Genomic DNA, 18,447 nt, shown 5'->3' on the forward strand with positions numbered 1-18,447 from the left:
TTGATGAGCCTGAACTGAAAATTCAGTTCCAGCCAGTCCTGTGAAACCATTTCAGCCAGTCCTTTGCCCTTGATTCAGCTTCATCTTCTCAACTTCATGTCGTCTTCTTTTCGGCATTTCCGCCAGCTCAAACAAAGTTTGTATGCAGCAGAGGCCAGCAACGAAAACGAAAAACGACAGTGCCACACATATAGATTCAAGGACGGAGAGGGTAACAGCGAGTGAGGGCAATTAGTAATAGTCAGTCCACAAGAGCACAAATCCAGCATTTACAGCTCAAGACAGCAAGCAATACATGAGAGCCCGCTGAGGACTGCTACTCGGCACCAGTTTCTCAGATGTTCATTTGTATGTGTCCAGCAACAGCTATAGAAAAAAGGAAAGAGAACGCTTCCAGATCTCTATCAACATTCGGGTCCATTTGACCTCGCCAAAAAGCATCATCGCCCGCGCACCGCGAGCATCAGGGCACCATTCGTCGCCCACTGGATTCCGCAGTCTAAAATGGACGCCAGTGGCTGGAGGAGGACTGACAGAGCGACGCCCAGGTGGCCCGGTGCCTTCGCTAGTTCTTCCGGCGCTTGTCCCTGGGGGAGACCATGGCGGTCGACTCCGACACGTCCTGCAGCTCAAGCATCGACTGCGATCTCGTGTGGGCCGGGAACAGCAGCTTCGGTGGACGAGGAGCAGGTGGGGAAGCATAGGCACCCATGGCGTTGCCAGGCTTCCTGTGCGAGCGCCGGGAAGGCAGCTTCTGAGCTTCATCATCGCTGCCGCTGTTGCTACCTGAGCTGCTTGTGGCGGCCGGAGACAATGTCATCCTCCTGCAAGTCGTGGGGCTGTCCGCTACATCATCTTCAGGGTACACCTCTTTGCTCTGTGCTTTGCCCCACTTGAAACTGAACGGGAGAAGACCTTTGCGCTTCCTGGGGGATGGGGTTTCTGGCTTCGGAAGGCCCTTCACCGGTGGGGGAGATGGGATCACAGCAACTGGAGGCTTTGCGAAAGATCCGGACTTGCCATTGTAGAACTTGGATACCCCTTTCCTGCCATACAGAAGAAGATTGCTCAGCAAAGTGGAAGATCTGTAAATATCATGAAGCATAAAGTCTCTCGACTAAGATATTATCTGATAAGTGCAAGAATTTATAGACAAGAACAATCTCCAGGCTGCTCACGGGTAACAAAAAGACAAAATTAAGTTGCCAGATCAACTACATAGACAAATCACTGAGTATTTTAATGACACAGTTCCACAAATATTTAACATATACAATGAGCTACCTGACAAAAGCATGTGAAAGAAGATCGTGCTATATGTTTAATGATCGCGTTACTGTGTTAAGATACATCGAATTGCGCCCTGTTTGCACATGACTTGATCACCACCTTGATCCTACAGCATCTACGCACATTTGCTGATGGCAAGAGCCAACAAGTACCATTAAACTAGTAAAAAAGCGTACCAAGATCTTAGTACTGTAGAAAATTAAAGAGAAACTAAGGCTGGTCCCTAGATTACATGTGAAAAGTTAGCGCGCCCATTTTTTGCTCTCATAAATTTAAGAGTAAAAATATGATAAACATCCTGGTAAGATAAATGACTGCATTCAGGTTTATGTATACACAAACAGAGGAATGATTCATATTCAGATGGTTAATTGAAAGTATAGCAACCACCGACATCACTGTATCAGAGAGCTGTGTCTACCATTTGTAAGTATCAATAACTAATGCTGCGGGGTTTCCGAAAACCAATATTATTGACCTTTTCATCTAATTGACGTAGTGGTTTTATGAATAAACATGCAGAATGGATGGTGCATTACTTTTGGCAAGTTGAATGCATGGACAGGATTGTCTTACTAACAGAACAAATTTCATTACTAAAGGGAGCATCCATTTTGACGACACAAAACAATCGTAATTCCGCAAGAGCACGATGTGTATGATGTCACGTCACATAAGCATAATTACCACAGCTTTCCAGCAAACTACTAATGGGACAGAACATAACACTAGGCAGTGTCACTAACCAGTCCAGCCTACCACACAGAACCTGGTAACACTATTCAACTTCAGCAGTACTGCCACTTATATGCTACAGCCAATTAAATACACAATGAACAGCCATGAACCATGAAGAACTGGAGATTCAATCTTTCTGTAGAGTTTGGACAAACACATATGACTGTGCCATTCTAAGATTAAAAGGAAGACACCAAGAACTTATAATTAGATAAAAGCAGTGTCAGCACTCCTAAGACAAGTATCACCAAAGCATACACAAAAGGTATCCAAAGCAATAAGCACCAAACCACTACTACACACAAAACATCCAGTCTATTCACTGAAACCTTTGCATCTCAAACTGTCCCAACTTGACAAGTCAAAGGAAACTCAGCATTCACAAATTAGTAGTTCAATTAAAGGCATCAATGCCGGTGAAACTATGTACTAGTTCAAGGACCGAAGAGCACAAACGGTGCGGCGCCGTTGGTCGTAATGAACACCACCTACAATGTCAGAGCCTAATCTCTCCCCAACCACATTGGCTGCAAAGGGCCAAGGCACCACCACCAAGAACCACCCAGAACGCTAAACGAGCTCAGATTATCCACCTGTTCACCCCAAGACCGACAAGGAAATCCCCAAATTCGCTAACAGAAGCACGGGCCCGAGGATCGGGAACTAAATTACCTCGCTGAAATCACTTCAAGACCGCCCACCCAAGAAGAGATGGGGAACTAATGAGAACCTAACGCGCATTCCCCGGCTAATAAAACCGATCAAGAACCGTCGCGTCGGTCCGGACGGCCGAGGAAACCTGCAGCATTTCCGCACGGGGAACACGCGGGGCGGGACCAAGAACGGCCGCGTCCGCCCACATTACCCCCGAATCGCCCGGCGGGGCCGCCGAGAAACGCCCGGCGCCGACCGAGGCCCAAGATCCGCGCTCCGTGGCGAGGCTGGGGGAGGGGGAGGGGGGAAGCGGGGAAGCGGGGGAGGGGGGCGCTCACCTGAAGGGCAGGGCCTCGTTGAGCGCGTCCATGGTGTCGAAGGGCCCCTTGTAGTTGCTCTGCACCTCGCCGTCGCCGCCCTCGACCTCCTCGCCGTCCCACTCCCACTGCGCCGCCGCGGCCGGGCTGTCGCTGTCCCGCCCCCCCGACGAGCCGCCGCGCCCGCCCGAGGCCGGCGGCGAGGCGTAGGCGCCGCAGCGTGCGGCGCGGCCGAACCGGGCGCCCCCGCCGCCGCCGGCCAGCCCGGGCCCGCTCTTCAGCGCGATCGACATGGCCCCGCGCCGCGCTCCGCTGCTCTGCTCCGCTCTTCCGCCGCTCCGCTCACATGCAACGGAAGGCGCCCCCTTTTTTTTTCTCTCTCTCTCTCGCTCGCACGCGCACGCCGCACGCTGCAGGAGGCTGCACGCCCACCGAAAAAGGGTACTGTAGTGAGGACCGGGGGAGAGGGGGGCTGGTTCCTCTTTTTTTATGGGGTGGAGGGGGTTGGGGGTATTTATTCAGCACCCAAAAGAGGCTTTTCCTTCTTTGCTTCTTTTTCTATATTTTTTTGTTTCCACATGAGTTTTTATTTTGTTTTGGAATAAGGTTTCTACATGAGCTTGCAGACCCCCCCACACAAATAATGCTGAATTGAAATCTCGGTCGACTTAGACTTAGCTGCCATGAGGAGAGAAAACCTTAGTCGACTTAAAATTAGCTGCGAGAGAGATAGAGAAATCTTAATCGACTTAAAATTAGCCGCGCGAGAGAGAAAATGCAAGACATATATAGTATTTGTTTATGAAAAAACTAGGGGCAAGATTGTAATAATACATTCCATTTTGCTTCCACCACAAAAGTAGGGCCTCCCCCTGCTGAACGCACGTCGCCAAAAAGCCTTGATGGGTTGGTTCCATCACAAAAAACCTGACCAGATGAACTCTGCTTGGTTCACTTCTCATAGCATTTGTAGTGGGTGAAGATGAGGATCTGAATCCTTTTTGCGACGATGTACCCAAAAGAGGCGGTTATGACAACTTTTAGTTTGGCTACTCAATTTGATATAGAAGGTATAAGATCTGGAGAGGTGTGCCATTGTTGTCCATATTGTTTGGAGATTGGCATGCCTGCATATATGTGCAACCGTCAAGCCTCGCCTTGACAGCCTCTAGACATGTTCTTATATACTATCGACCAAAGCATTCTCCTTCTTTGTCGCAACGTCAATATTTGTTCATATCACGTCTCCTCTACCCCCAAATTAAATATCATTACATCGACCATGCTCGGGCCTCCACCAATGAATTGATCGGCGATGCCACATGTCCACTTTTATCCATTTTTTGACAAGTATTTTTGAACGGAGTAAGTGCATTGTAGTAAGGCATGAACTAAGAAACCTGGTTAGAAAAATCTATAAGAAGGGGCCAAGAACGTTTGGTTCATGGGTGTATATACACCCTGTCGTGGAATTGTCACGGCAGATGTCCTCTTGCAAGGACTTGATCGTGGAGTCATCGCAACTAGGAAGCTTAAAGGGGTTAATCGGGACAAAGGACACGCGAGGTTTATACTAGTTCAGCCCCTTACGGTGAAGGAAGGCCTACGTCTAGTTGGGTTGGAATTGCTTGAGGTTTCGATGACCAGGGAGCGAGATACGCTATGTCCGGTTCTTGATCTCTTGTTTCTTGTCCCTAAGCCGCCAGCGGGTCGTCCCCTTATATACACGGGTTGACGCCCTACGGCTTACAGAGTCCCGGCCGGCTCATAAACAGTGTCCGGCTCGATGACTAGTTATTTCTACCTTACAATACAAGTTGCGCCCTCATGGTGGCTTATCACCATGGGCCCTAAATCGTCCGTGGGCCTTTAGACCCTTTACTGAACTGCCATCTTCACATCTTGGTCTTGGGCTTCAGATGGGCTTCTTTTCGCGTAACCCGACCCCTCCTGGCCGGCTTACGTACATAATTATATCCCCAACATTAGGCCCCAGATTGATTTGAACCGGTTCATGTCAATCTTAAAAAACCTTATAAACTAGCCCTTAGTCCTCTGTTTTGTGCGGAAATTCTAACCCGCCGTGACGTCATCATCTGGATCCGGGTCAAATCTCTGTGACGTCATCTTCAATAAATTTCATATTTTAATCCATCATGTCCTCCAACGAATCTTTGCCTTTACTGACCATCCCGAGAATCGAGGTGTCGGGGCCGCTGGATAATGATGCTTTGGTCTCCTCGTTTTTTGCGCCGTCTTGGTCGATCCTTCCTTATAAATAGGCGCGACCTAGGTCCTTTCCCATTCTCCTTCTTCAGTCGTCTTCTTCCTCGCACCTCCTTTCTTTGCTGCTCAAGCTCTGCCGCCGCCATCGAACCCCTCGTCTTCATCGACTCAGGCCGCTGCATCACCCTGATTCGGACCAGAAAACGACGGCGACCCTCCGCAGCTCGTCCGCATCTGTGAGTTCTTTTTATCCCCTTTCTCAGATCTGCATTGGTACTGTTCTTTAGTTCGTCGACATTCACCGCCGCCCGATGCAAACCTCCATTAGCTCTCACCTCTAATCCCTTGCTCAGATCGTAAAAATAACATAGAACTGCCGCGGAGGATGTTTTGTGCTTATTCTGTATGAAAACAGATCTCATTTCCTTGTTTTTGGAAGCCCTCCTCGAGTATATGAACTTCCCTGTACTGCTTTAGGTCTAGAATTTTTTTCCTTTCCAGAGCATCATTTGATCCAAAAAAAATGATTGCAACTTGTGAAACCCGTTTGTTCCACACTTAACCAAAAACTGCGTCTGTTGACTCTGTTTCAGCCATAGTAGTTCATGTGACCGGTTTAAGATAATACTGACTGTCAGCACTGCCTGCTTTTGGCGACTTAAGACAATTTTCATCATCTTTAATACCTGCAGCTGTTTAAACATTATCACACAACCACCTGTATGTCATTAGGCCCCTACTTAAGCCGCCATCTCAGACAACCCAATAATGCTTATTCTCCGGGTTATAATAAACCGGAAAATTTCCTTTATCTTGTTGTAGACTTCAATTTACTCAATGGCACACAAAGCTGTTAAACCTCCGATTACCTGCAACTGGGTCCCATCCATTGTTACGGAGAGTAAACTGTCAGAGTTTGTGAAGTCCGGCCATCTGCCCAAGAAGGACGTCATGTCTTATCGTGCTCCTGACCCGTCTGAAGAGAAACCTCAACCCAAGGAATGGGAGGTGATCATTTTTACCGATGATCACATGAGCCGGGGATTTGCTCCACCCGGTTCAAAAATCTTTAGAGACGTTTTGCACTTCTTTGACTTAAGACCTCAAGACATCGGGCCCAACTCCGTGTCAAATATCTGCAACTTCCAAGTTTTCTGTGAGGTCTACCTTGGAGAAGAACCCAGCCTACTTGTTCAGGGAATTGTTCTATTTGAACCGGCAGAATGAACGGGCCAACGGGCCCAGTCTGGAGCTTGGTGGCATATCAATTCAAAGGCGGAGAGACTGCCTGTTCCCTTATGCTGAATTGCCGAGTCATCCAAAGGACTGGAACCAGACATGGTTCTACTGCCAAGATACTTCTCCGGCTGGCGAAAATCCACTGCCCGGCTTCCCGCATTGCGCCTTGAACCTACTCACCCGCTGCCGGATAAGTTGACAGCTATTGAACGCCTGCCACTCACCCCCAAAATCAAGAGGATTAAAGCTCTTTTAGGGAACGGCTTAGATGGCATTGACTTGGTCCGAGTCTGGATTGCGCTTGGAGAATAATTTCGTTAAGCCGCCGCCCCGGCTTAATGTGTAATTATTCAGGCGAGAAGGATGACCCTCAACGTCATAACCCTGACGACTTACCAGATGACGTAGTGGAAGCTACAACTCAGTCCTTGTTGAAAGAGGGCACAGTGAATAGTAACGCCTTCGGCTTACTACCTTTTTGCCAGAAGAACCCGGCCCCTGCAGTAAGTTTCCAGCCATCGGGTTATGTTTTATCATGTTAGGCTGTATTCTTAAGCATAATCAGTTATAACCTTTTACAGGCAAATGATAGCTTCTGGAACACGCAATATGATCATGAGGCGGCCAAGAAAGCCAGGGCGGCCAAGAGAGCCGAAAAGAAAACCACCAAGCCCACCACCTCAAGGAAAAGGAAGCCAAGCGCCTCTGAGTTGTTTCAGCTTGATGATACTGATGATAATGAGGAAGAGGTAACCTTTGAATTTCCCTTTCTCCTTTATTTCTACCTTACTGATGCTCACCTTCTTTCAGGAAGACACGGGCAACAGCCAACCCGTCGAGGAAGAGGTAATTGTAATCTCCTCCGACTCCGAGCTTCAGCCGCGTCAGAAAATTCGAAGAGTAACCCGGAAAGTAAGATTTTCACATCCTTTGGCTTACCAAGATCCTGACTTTCTTTTGAAGCGACAGATTTATGAGAGCCGGAGGCAGACCCAGACCAGCAAAGACGCGGAACTCTCCTCCGGCTTACCTGATGTAACCAGGAAACGCCAGACTGAGGTTATCTCCGATTTACACCTTCTTTTTCCTTTGGTGGGTTTCATTTGTTAGCCTCTCAATTATTCTGACTCCAACTATCAGGATATTTCACCTTCCTCCGGTGAGTCTATGCAGTCCAACATGCCATCCTTCAAAACTGCTCCTGGGTAATATAAACTTGTTGTACCTTATGCTTTATTTTACTCATATTTGCTGTATTTAACCTGTCTACCTTTTTCACAGTGTGCAAGTAAAGCCCAGCAAAAAGGCAAAAAAGAATAAACCGCCCCAAGAGCCGGTTGTGACTGAACCAGAGCTGGGCACAGCTGCTCCTGATGCCTCTGCTCACGAGCCGCCGCCTCAACCGTCTCATGATGTTTCTATATCTTCCTCTGACCCGCTGTGATAGCCTGGCTTATTAGGGATGATAGACTACTCATATCAATAAGGAATTCCTTCTTTTTCGGGAGCCCATTCGGACAGAACTCCAAAGTTAAGCGTGCTTAGCTTGGAGTAGTGTCAGGATGGGTGACCGACCGGGAAGTTGCTCCCGGGTGCGCACGAGTGAGGACAAAGTGCGCAGAAAATACTAGTATTGATCTGTGGGGCCAGTCTAGATCCCGCCAGGAGTAACGACCACCGGCGGGTGTGTCCGGGGCGTTACAAGTTGGTATCAGAGCCGACCCTCGCGATTACACGGATGATTGCAGACAGGTGCGTGGTCATGTTGTTCATGACGTTTGTGACCCATCGTGGCACCCGGCATGGCACATGTACCAGCCTGGAAGCACAGACGGTTGTGCCAAGAGGGAACATTCTTGTGGCCCGACGAGGACGTCGGTTCCTCTGAGTGGGGGTGTATGTGATAGTCTGGCTTATTAGGGATGATAGACTATTCATATCAATAAGGAATTCCTTCTTTTCCGGGAGCCCATTTGGACAGAACTCCAAAGTTAAGCGTGCTTAGCTTGGAGTAGTGTCAGGATGGGTGACCGACCGGGAAGTTGCTCCTGGGTGCGCACGAGTAAGGACAAAGTGCGCAGAAAAGACTAGTATTGATCTGTGGGGCCAGTCTAGATCCCGCCAGGAGTAACGACCACCGGCGGGTGTGTCCGGGGCATTACACCCGCCTACTGAACAAACCTTCAACGATTCTGGTAACTCGGAGGCTCCTAGCCCCGCCAAGGCAAATGATCAGGAAGTTGAAATTCTCAAGACTCAGTTTGTTGAGCCGGCACAGCCGTCTGTACTTGCCAAGTGTTCTAAAGAGGAATTGGTGGAACGCCGGAAGGCCAAGCTGGACGTCACTGACTATACTCATTTGAGTATTGAAGAGATTGTCTCCGGCTATATCAATCAAGTACAAAGCAGCCGTGACCTGGAAATTGACATGGTGAAGCAGATACAGCAAAAATCTGAGGTATGACTTATGCTAGCTTACTTTCAATCACACTTACTGTACCAGCCCCCAAGTCCATTGCTTATGAATAAATATGTTGTAGACTTAGAAAAATTATTAGAGCTACTTGCCCAGCTTAAAGAAAAAATAATTGAACCGGATGTAACACAATACATTTAACTTGCGATATACATTAGCCCCCAAGTGCCAAAAATCTTTGCTTGCAAGGTATTTGGGACTTAATATTCAGGACCGGCTTAATAATTTAGAAAGCTTTGGTATACATTAGCCCCCAAGTGTCAAGTATCTTTGCTTGCAAAGTGCTTGGGACTTAATAGTACTTACCGTAACTTTTACTACTATCCGGTGCAATGCAGGCCACCATAAATAAATTTGAATCAGAGATTGCTGATTTGAAGAATCGCCTGGCAACCTAGGAAAGTGAAATTGAAAAGGCCAACTCCAAATTTGAATTCAGCGTCTCTAAACAAGAGAAGTTGAAGCAAAATTTTGAATCGGAGAAGAAAATTTGGGCTGATGAAAAGGCCGCACTGGTGACCCGGGCCGAGACAGCAGAGGCATCGCTTGCGGAAGCAACGGCCGAACTGTCCGACTTAAAGCGCCAGATATCTCGAATGGTTTCAGCAATCTTCGGTGAGTGACTTACTCAAACCTTAAACACTGCAAAACTCCTTGAATGACCATTTCAGTTGTCTCCTCTGACTCACCTTATGCTTAATAACGCAGGCCCCAGGAGCACAAATCTTAAGCAGAACATGGTGATCAAGCTGAAGGTGGTTTATACTCTGGTGGAACAACTCTACACCGGGTCACAACGTGCTCTGGCCGTTGTGGCTTTATCAAACGATGTTCCTTATCTCCTGCAAGATGTGCTGAAGCGGCTTGCTGTGCTACCTCAGCGAATCCAAGAGTTAATACGAGCATCTGCAAGAGCCGGAGCTATAGCCGCATTGAGCCGGGCCAAGGCGTGGCTTCCAGAACTAGACCCCGCTGATATTGCTCTTGGGTATCCAAGTTTAAAGGAAGATGGCACCGTGTTTAATGATAAGGATTTCACCGCCTGTGTGAAGGTTATACGTCCGGTGGCTACTCTTATTGGGAACGATACTGACCTCACCAAGTGTCAGCCGGGTTATGACAAGGAGAATCGGAGAATCCCCATGCCGCATTACAACGATGTCAGCTTGATCCCTCCAACCCGTAAGCACACCTTTGCTCCTGAAGTCGACCCAACCGGTTTAATAGATGATGAAGCTGAGTTTGAAGCCTTGAGTGGCATTGACCGGGCCTCATCATCCTTCCAGGACAAAGCAGCCGACGGAGAGACGGAGAAGGATAACCCGGGGGCTTAAAGTCAACCCCAAGAGTAGCTTGTCAGGCGCCACCTGCTTATGTCATCGTAGAAAACAATGCATCATTCAGACTCGGGGAGTCTTGTAACAAAGTAGAAGATACCTTGAGTTTTGCTATGCCTTTGCGCATGCTTATGGCCCTTAATACTTGCATAAGCCGCCGCCATTATTCTCTTTGTAGTTTGTATGAATCTGTTATGTCCTTTGCAAAAAATACCTTGCATTGCCCTGTAGTGCTCACAGCTGTTTTTTTCGGCTTATATAAACCAACCCCTGAGGGTAAACTTAACTCCTGAAATGGCACATATAAGTTCACCTGGTTCTTAACAACCTGATGTAACTAACATTAATTCTGGAAGATTGTAATGTATTCCATTGTATCTTCAAGAGGGTCACAAGATACCTAATGTTGGCACTTGTAAAATATGATGAACAAAACTCAAGGGTTTCTGATTCGAATACGATCAGTGACCCGTTCCAAAGGGGTTGAGCTAAGATTCGGATACGATCTGTTAGCCCCCAGTGGCTGTGGCGATGCCAATCAAGTGGGTATCGACAACTATGTTCTCTTTGGTTCGAATATGACCTATGTTTGAACAGGAAGCCCCCAAGTGACCATAAGAGTTGTTTAATGACGCTGATTCGAATACGATCCACGTCAGACCCAAAAGGAGTTAAGCTATGATTCAGATATGATCAAGAAGCCCCCAAGTGGGTTTGGCAGTATGCCAATCAAGCGGGTATCGACAACTATGTTCTCTTTGGTTCGAATACGACCTATGTTTGAACTGGAAGCCCCCAAGTGATCAACGGCTAGATTCAGATATGATCATAAGCCGGACCAAAGGAAAGCCGTATTCAGATATAATCCGCTTCTCCTTGGTTATCTCCACCACCTAACAAGAAAAACACATAAACCTTTTTGGGAGTGGAAAAAAGGACAGAGGTCCTGCTTTATTGCTTTATATAATATACATAGTATAAGTATATACACATTAGAGCCGACGGCTCAAGTATAATAAGGCCGAAGATGAGCGATATTCCACGGCCGACGGGTCTCCTCCTCCGACTTACGTGAGTCTTTGTGCTCTCGAACGTCGATAAGGTAGTATGATCCATTGTTCAGATTCTTGCTGACCACAAAGGGTCCTTCCCAAGGAGGGGATAGCTTGTGCATGTTAGATTGATCCTGGATGAGTCGGAGCACTAAGTCGCCTTCCTGAAAGGTTCTGGACTTAACCCGGCGGCTGTGGTAGCGACGCGGGTCTTGCTGGTAAATCGCCGAGCGGGCTATTGCCAAGTCTCTCTCTTCATCCAACAGGTCAAGTGCATCTTGCCGAGCTTTTTCATTGTCTTCCTCAACATAAGCCGCCACACGGGGTGAATCGTGACGGATGTCACTTGGCAGGACCGCCTCTGCTCCATACACCATAAAGAAAGGCGTGTAACCCGTAGATCTGTTAGGTGTAGTATTGATGCTCCAGACTACAGAAGGTAACTCCTCCACCCAACAACCCGACGTCCGCTGTAAAGGGACCAAGAGCCGAGGCTTGATACCCTTCAAGATTTCTTGATTGGCTCGTTCTGCTTGACCATTTGATTGAGGGTGAGTTACAGCTGAAACGTCAAGCCGGATATGCTCTTGTCGACAGAACTCTTCCATAGCTCCTTTGGAAAGGTTAGTACCATTATCAGTTATGATGCTGTGTGGAAAACCAAAGCGAAAAATCACCTTTTTCATAAACTGGACTGCTGTGGCTGCATCACACTTACTGACTGGCTCCGCCTCCACCCACTTTGTGAACTTGTCAACCGCCACCAAGAGGTGAGTCTTTTTATCCTTAGATCTCTTGAAAGGCCCGACCATATCAAGCCCCCAGACTGCAAACGGCCAGGTGATTGGAATCATCCTCAATTCTTGAGCCGACACATGGGCTCGTCGTGAGAATTTCTGACATCCGTCACATTTACTGACCAGGTCTTCCGCATCAGCATGAGCCGTCAGCCAGTAAAACCCATGACGGAAGGCTTTGGCCACAAGAGATTTTGAGCCGGCGTGATGACCACAATCACCTTCATGAATTTCACGAAGGATCTCCTGACCCTCTGTAGGTGACACGCAACGTTGAATCACTCTAGTGACGCTGTAATGATGTAACTCGCCATTGACAATTGTCATGGACTTGGACCGCCGGACGATTTGTCTTGCCAAGGTCTCGTCCTCCGGCAACTCTCCCCGGGTCATGTAAGCCAAATAAGGCACTGTCCAATCCGGGGTAATGTGGAGAGCCGCCACCAGCTGTGCCTCCGGGTCTGGAATTGCCAGATCTTCTTCTGTAGGTAACTTAACAGAAGGATTATGCAAAACATCAAGAAAGGTGTTAGGCGGCACCGGCTTACGCTGAGACCCCAGCCGGCTTAAGGCATCCGCCGCCTCATTCTTCCTTCGATCAATGTGTTCCACTACGTAACCCTTGAAATATCCAGCCACAACATCGACTTCACGACGGTAAGCCGCCATGAGGGGATCTTTAGAGTCCCACTTTCCTGACACCTGTTGAGCCACAAGGTCTGAGTCTCCTAAGCATCTTACCTGGCTCAAGTTCATCTCTTTGGCCATCCGGAGACCATGGAGCAGAGCCTCATACTCAGCTGCATTGTTAGTGCAAGGAAACATAAGCTGGAGCACATAACAAAATTTGTCACCTCGAGGGGAAGTTAATACAACTCCAGCCCCCGAGCCTTCCAACTGTCTGGACCCATCAAAGTGAATAATCCAATAAGTGTTATCGGGCTTCTCCTCAGGTGCCTGTAGCTCTGTCCAGTCGTTGATGAAATCCACCAAAGCTTGAAACTTAATGGTAGTGCGCGGCGCGTACTTCAGACCATGAGGCCCGAGCTTGATGGCCCATTTGGCGACTCGTCCTGTAGCCTCTCTGTTCTGAATAATGTCTCCCAAGGGGGCATAACTTACCACAGTGATAGGGTGACCTTGGAAGTATTGCTTCAGCTTCCGGCTTGCCATGAACACCCCGTAAACAAGTTTCTGCCAATGAGGATATCTTTGCTTTGACTCGATGAGTACCTCACTGACATAATAAACCGGACGTTGAACCGGGTGTTCCTTGCCAGTCTCCTTGCGCTCTACCACAATCGCCACACTGACGGCTCGTGAATTAGCAGCCACATATAACAGCAAAGGCTCTTTGTCAATGGGAGCCGCAAGAACGGGCGGCTCAGATAACTGCCTCTTCAAATCCTCAAAAGCAGCATTAGCGGCATCACTCCAGACAAAGGTGTCTGCCTTCTTCATTAATTGGTACAGCGGTAGGGCCTTCTCACCTAACCGGCTTATGAATCGGCTCAAAGCGGCAACACGACCCGCCAATCGCTGAACATCATTAATACATGCCGGTTTAGACAAAGAAGTGATTGCCTTAATCTTCTCCGGATTAGCCTCGATGCCCCTGTTTGAGACCAAGAATCCCAAAAGCTTGCCTGTAGGCACACCAAATACACACTTCTCTGGGTTAAGCATCATTTTGTAAACCCGGAGATTGTCAAAGGTTTCTCTGAGATCAGATATCAAGGTTTCCGCCTCTCTGGATTTCACTACTATGTCATCCACATAAGCATGAACATTGCGCCCAATCTGATCGTGAAGACAATTCTGTACACACCGTTGATAAGTTGCCTCGGCACTCTTGAGCCCAAATGGCATAGAAACATAGCAGAAGGCTCCGAACGAGGTGATGAAAGCCGTTTTCTCCTGGTCCTTAACTGCCATCTTGATTTGATGATAGCCAGAATAAGCATCCAAAAAACTCAAACGTGCACAACCTGCCGTAGCATCAATGATTTGATCAATACAGGGGAGAGCAAAAGGATCAGCCGGACAAGCCTTATTTAGGTCCGTGTAATCCACACACATCCGCCAGGTGCCGTTTTTCTTGAGTACGAGCACTGGGTTAGCCAACCATTCTGGGTGAAAAACTTCAACAATAAACCCAGCCGCCAAGAGCCGGGCGACCTCTTCTCCTATAGCTTTTCGTCGCTCTTCATTGAATTGCCGCAGAAATTGCCTGACCGGCTTATACTTTGGATCAATATTAAGAGTGTGCTCAGTGAGTTCTCTCGATACACCCGACATGTTAGAAGGTTTTCATGCAAAGATGTCCCGGTTCTCACGGATGAACTCGATGAGCGCGCTTTCCTTTTTAGGATCCAAGTTGGCAGTGATGCTGAATTGCTTAGATGAATCGCCTGGAGTGAAATCAACAAGCTTAGTCTCTGCAGCCGATTTAAACTTCATGGCCGGGTCATGCTCCGTGGTCGGCTTCTTGAGAGAAGTCATATCTACCGGGTCAACGTTATCTTGATAAAATTTGAGCTCCTCTGCTGCACAGACAGACTCGGCGTAAGCCGCATCGCCCTCTTCACACTCCAGGGCCACCTTTTGGCTTCCATGCACAGTGATGGTACCCTTGTAACCCGGCATCTTGAGCTGTAGATACACATAACACGGCCGTGCCATGAATTTGGCATAGGCCGGCCGCCCGAACAAAGCGTTATATGGACTCTTGATTTTGACCACCTCAAAAGTTAACTTTTTCGCCCTAGAATCATGCTCGTCTCCGAAGGCCACCTCTAGCTCAATCTTCCCCACAGGATACGCCGACTTACCGGGCACCACTCCATGGAAGACGGTGTTGGAAGTCTTTAAATTCTTGTCAGTTAAGCCCATGCGCCGAAAAGTCTCATAATAGAGGATGTTGATGTTGCTACCTTCATCCATGAGCACTTTAGTAAACTTATAACCACCAACTTGCGGTGCCACCACTAGGGCCAGTTGACCCGGATTATCAACCCGGGGAGGGTGATCCTCCCTGCTCCAGACAATAGGCTGTTCCGACCACCTCAAGTAACGAGGGACTGCCGGTTCAACAGAATTCACAGCCCTCTTATGAACTTGCTGATCACGTTTACACAAACTTGTGGTGAACACGTGATACTGCCCACTGCTTAACTATTTTGGATGGCTCTGATAACCCGACTGCTGCTGCTGCTGACCTCCTTGACCAGACTGCTGTTGATTATAACCACCCTGGTTTCCCTAAAAACCGGATCCTGAACCACCGCCCGGGCCATGAAAGCCGCCGGCTCCTGAACTGCCGCCTGGGCCTTGATTGCCATCAAATGTGTTAGAATTCTTGAAAGCTTTCATGATTGCGCAATCCTTCCATAAATGAGTTGCTGGTCGTTCTCGGGTGCCGTGTTTCGGGCAGGGTTCATTGAGTAGTTGCTCGAGAGATGGACCTGACCCACCAAACCGGGGTGGCTTTCCTTTGCGCTTCTGATTGTTACCCTGTGCATTGGCCATAAATTCCGGATTACTGTTCGCCTTACGCTTATTGCCTCCTTGACTCGCCGGGTTATGCTGCTGACCCTTTCCATTGCCGTTCTTCTTTCCCTTCCCTGTCTTTTCCTCGTCAGACGCAGGATCCTTGGTACTATCAGAATCGGCATACTTGACTAAAGCCGCCATCAACGTCCCCATATCGTTGCAATCACGCTTAAGGCGCCCCAGCTTCTGTCTAGAGGCTCAAAGCGACAATTCTTCTCCAGCATGAGAACTGCTGAGCCGGCATCCATCTTGTCAGATGAATATATTATATCCTTGACCCGGCGCACCCAATAAGTCGTAGATTCACCTTCTTCCTACTTACAATTTGTCAGATCCACAATTGACATAGACTGCTTGCAAGTATCTTTGAAGTTCTGGATGAAACGGGCTTTTAGCTCCGCCCATGAACTAATGGAGTTGGGTGGCAAACCCTTTAACCAAGAACGGGCCGTTCCGTCCAGCATCATGGTGAAATATTTAGCCATCGCTTCATCACTAACCTCTAGCAGCTCCATAGCCATCTCATAACTTTCAATCCATGCCCCAGGCTGTAAATCGGCCGTATAATTCGGCACCTTCCGAGGCCCCTTGAAATCCTTGGGCAGACGTACATTACGTAGAGCCGGTACCAGACAAGGAACTCCTCCGGTTCTAGTAGCAACCCCCGCTTCAACGGAAGTCATCGGGTAATCCGGTGAGTTTTGTTGGGCTGCTAGCTGAGCCGCCAGCTGAGCCGCCCGCTCGTCCTCCTGACGTATCCGATCCTGAACCGGGTTATACCCGCCGGGCTGGTTCCAGCGCTGAGCGTTACTTGACAAGGCCTCTGACTCCATGTGTCTACTGTAACTCGGGCTCCGATTTTGATGAGGCGGAGCTAACCAGGGCGGAGGAGTCGAGTGAATCCTATCCCGGCTGTAGGAGTAGGTTTCTTGCTGAGCCAGGGCTATTTGGACAAGTTCTCTGATCTTCCGGGTTTCCACCACTGTCGGATCATCCCCATCTACCGGGAGAGCCGCCAAACGTGCTGATGCTGCAATTAAGTTCTCCATGGGGCTGGAGAAGTGACCCTGCGGTATTGGTACGTAATTGGGCGGTGCCATATTGCCGTGAGGCGGTGCCATCCCCTGAGGCCGGACTGGACCTCCCGCTCCGGATATAATAAGCTGATTCGCACCTGGCGGGTTACTTGGGCCGGCCCCGGGTGTAGCAAAGAGATTCTGAGGATCATAATTCTGAGGTAAACGGGACTGAGTTTTCTGATGTCTCCTCCTCATTACCTCATTAGATGCGTTCAGGCTCAACATGAGCTGCAAGGCCTCTGCCTGAACTTGCTGCGCCCGTACGTCCAAAGCCGCCCGCTCTGCTGCTAATCTAGCGTCCTCAGCTGCTAAGGTTTCTTTGACCCGGGCGATCTCGTCGCGAACCTGTGCCACCTCAGCCTCATGCTCAGATTGGTTCGCAGGGATGACTATAACAGTTAACAAAGCCGTAAGCTTATCCATGAGATCCATCAGCACCTGAGCCGGTGGGCGCACAGGGCCTCCTGCCCCGGCTGCTCCTAGCCCGGACGTTATCGCCGCTGAAGCCGTAGAATTTTGGCCGGGTTGAGTACCAGCCATGAAGACTCCTGCCCGGTTTGGTGATTCTGAGAGGTCCGGAATAGTGCTGCCATCGGAACAGCCCCCAAGCACGCCATCTTGAACTTGATACAGCGAATCTGTTGAGCCGACGGATGAATCATCGTCAGAGAGGACGGCCGACTCACCATCACCTTCAGATCCTTCAGGAAGTTCACCTCCATGGATGCAACCCACAAAGGCACGCTTCACGACGGGTTGAGCTCGGGCGGGTTTCGCACGCTGAGCCGTCTCGACGAGGTCGGTGCAGCTGTCCAGCTCAGGGCCCGGCTCACCAATCCGGCCGATGAAGACGTGAATTCTGCCAAAGGGGACCCGGCAGCCGTACTCAATTGAACCGGCGTCGGGGCCCCAGCCTTCGTCGTTGATGTAGAATTGTCACAGCAGATGTCCTCTTGCAAGGACTTGATCGTGGAGCCATCGCAACTAAAAAGCTTAAAGGGGTTAATCGGGACAAAGGACACGCGAGGTTTATACTAGTTCAGCCTCTTACGGTGAAGGAAGGCCTACGTCTAGTTGGGTTGGAATTGCTTGAGGTTTCGATGACCAGGGAGCGAGATACGCTATGCCCGCTTCTCGATCTCTTGTTTCTTGTCCCTAAGCCGCCAGCGGGTCGTCCCCTTATATACACGGGTTGACGCCCTATGGCTTACAGAGTCCCGGCCGGCTCATAAACAGTGTCCGGCTCGGTGACTAGTTATTTCTACCTTACAATACAAGTTGCGCCCTCATGGTGGCTTATCACCATGGGCCCTAAATCGTTTGTGGGCCTTTAGACCCTTTACTGAACCGCCATCTTCACATCTTGGTCTTGGGCTTCAGATGGGCTTCTCTTTGCGTAACCCGGCCCCTCCTGGCCGGCTTACGTACATAATTATATCCCCAACACACCCCATATAGAAAAAATAGTAATTAAATCAATTAATTAAATAATATTTTTGAAATAAACTTGACATTTCATTGTACTTGTAAAAAAATCCACAAAAAGAAAAAAGAACCATTGACTCATTTTTAGAAAAATAAAAAATTACGGCCAAAACAGCGTAAAAGTCAATCTTGATTTTTCATTGCTGAAAAGATATATACTACTCCCTCTGCCTTGTAATGTAAGAAGTTTTTTAACACTTTGTAG

The 18,447-nt window shown here is 48.7% G+C and overlaps 1 protein-coding gene across 1 annotated transcript; it reads right to left on the bottom strand.

The window, feature by feature from the left end:
* Nucleotides 1–212: 212 nt before the first annotated feature.
* Nucleotides 213–3,468, bottom strand: LOC125514926. Its single transcript, XM_048680300.1, has 2 exons — nucleotides 3,021–3,468; nucleotides 213–1,046 (listed from the first exon to the last, which is right to left on the bottom strand). The coding sequence occupies exons 1-2, from the start codon at nucleotides 3,290–3,292 to the stop codon at nucleotides 566–568; spliced, it is 753 nt and encodes a 250-aa protein (XP_048536257.1). The 5' UTR covers nucleotides 3,293–3,468; the 3' UTR covers nucleotides 213–565.
* Between the last annotated feature and the right edge of the window lie 14,979 nt (nucleotides 3,469–18,447).

The sequence above is a fragment of the Triticum urartu genome, chromosome 6 (genome assembly GCF_003073215.2).
Source record: "Triticum urartu cultivar G1812 chromosome 6, Tu2.1, whole genome shotgun sequence".
Classification (NCBI taxonomy): domain Eukaryota; kingdom Viridiplantae; phylum Streptophyta; class Magnoliopsida; order Poales; family Poaceae; genus Triticum; species Triticum urartu.

What these genes read in the sequence shown, in the direction of transcription:
- LOC125514926 (XM_048680300.1), bottom strand. Translation starts at nt 3,292, where the DNA reads ATGTCGATCGCGCTGAAGAGCGGGCCCGGGCTGGCCGGCGGCGGCGGG. An exon ending in AACGAGGCCCTGCCCTTCAG is followed by an intron (nt 1,047 to 3,020) that starts GTGAGCGCCCCC and finishes TCTGTATGGCAG; the next exon opens with GAAAGGGGTATCCAAGTTCT.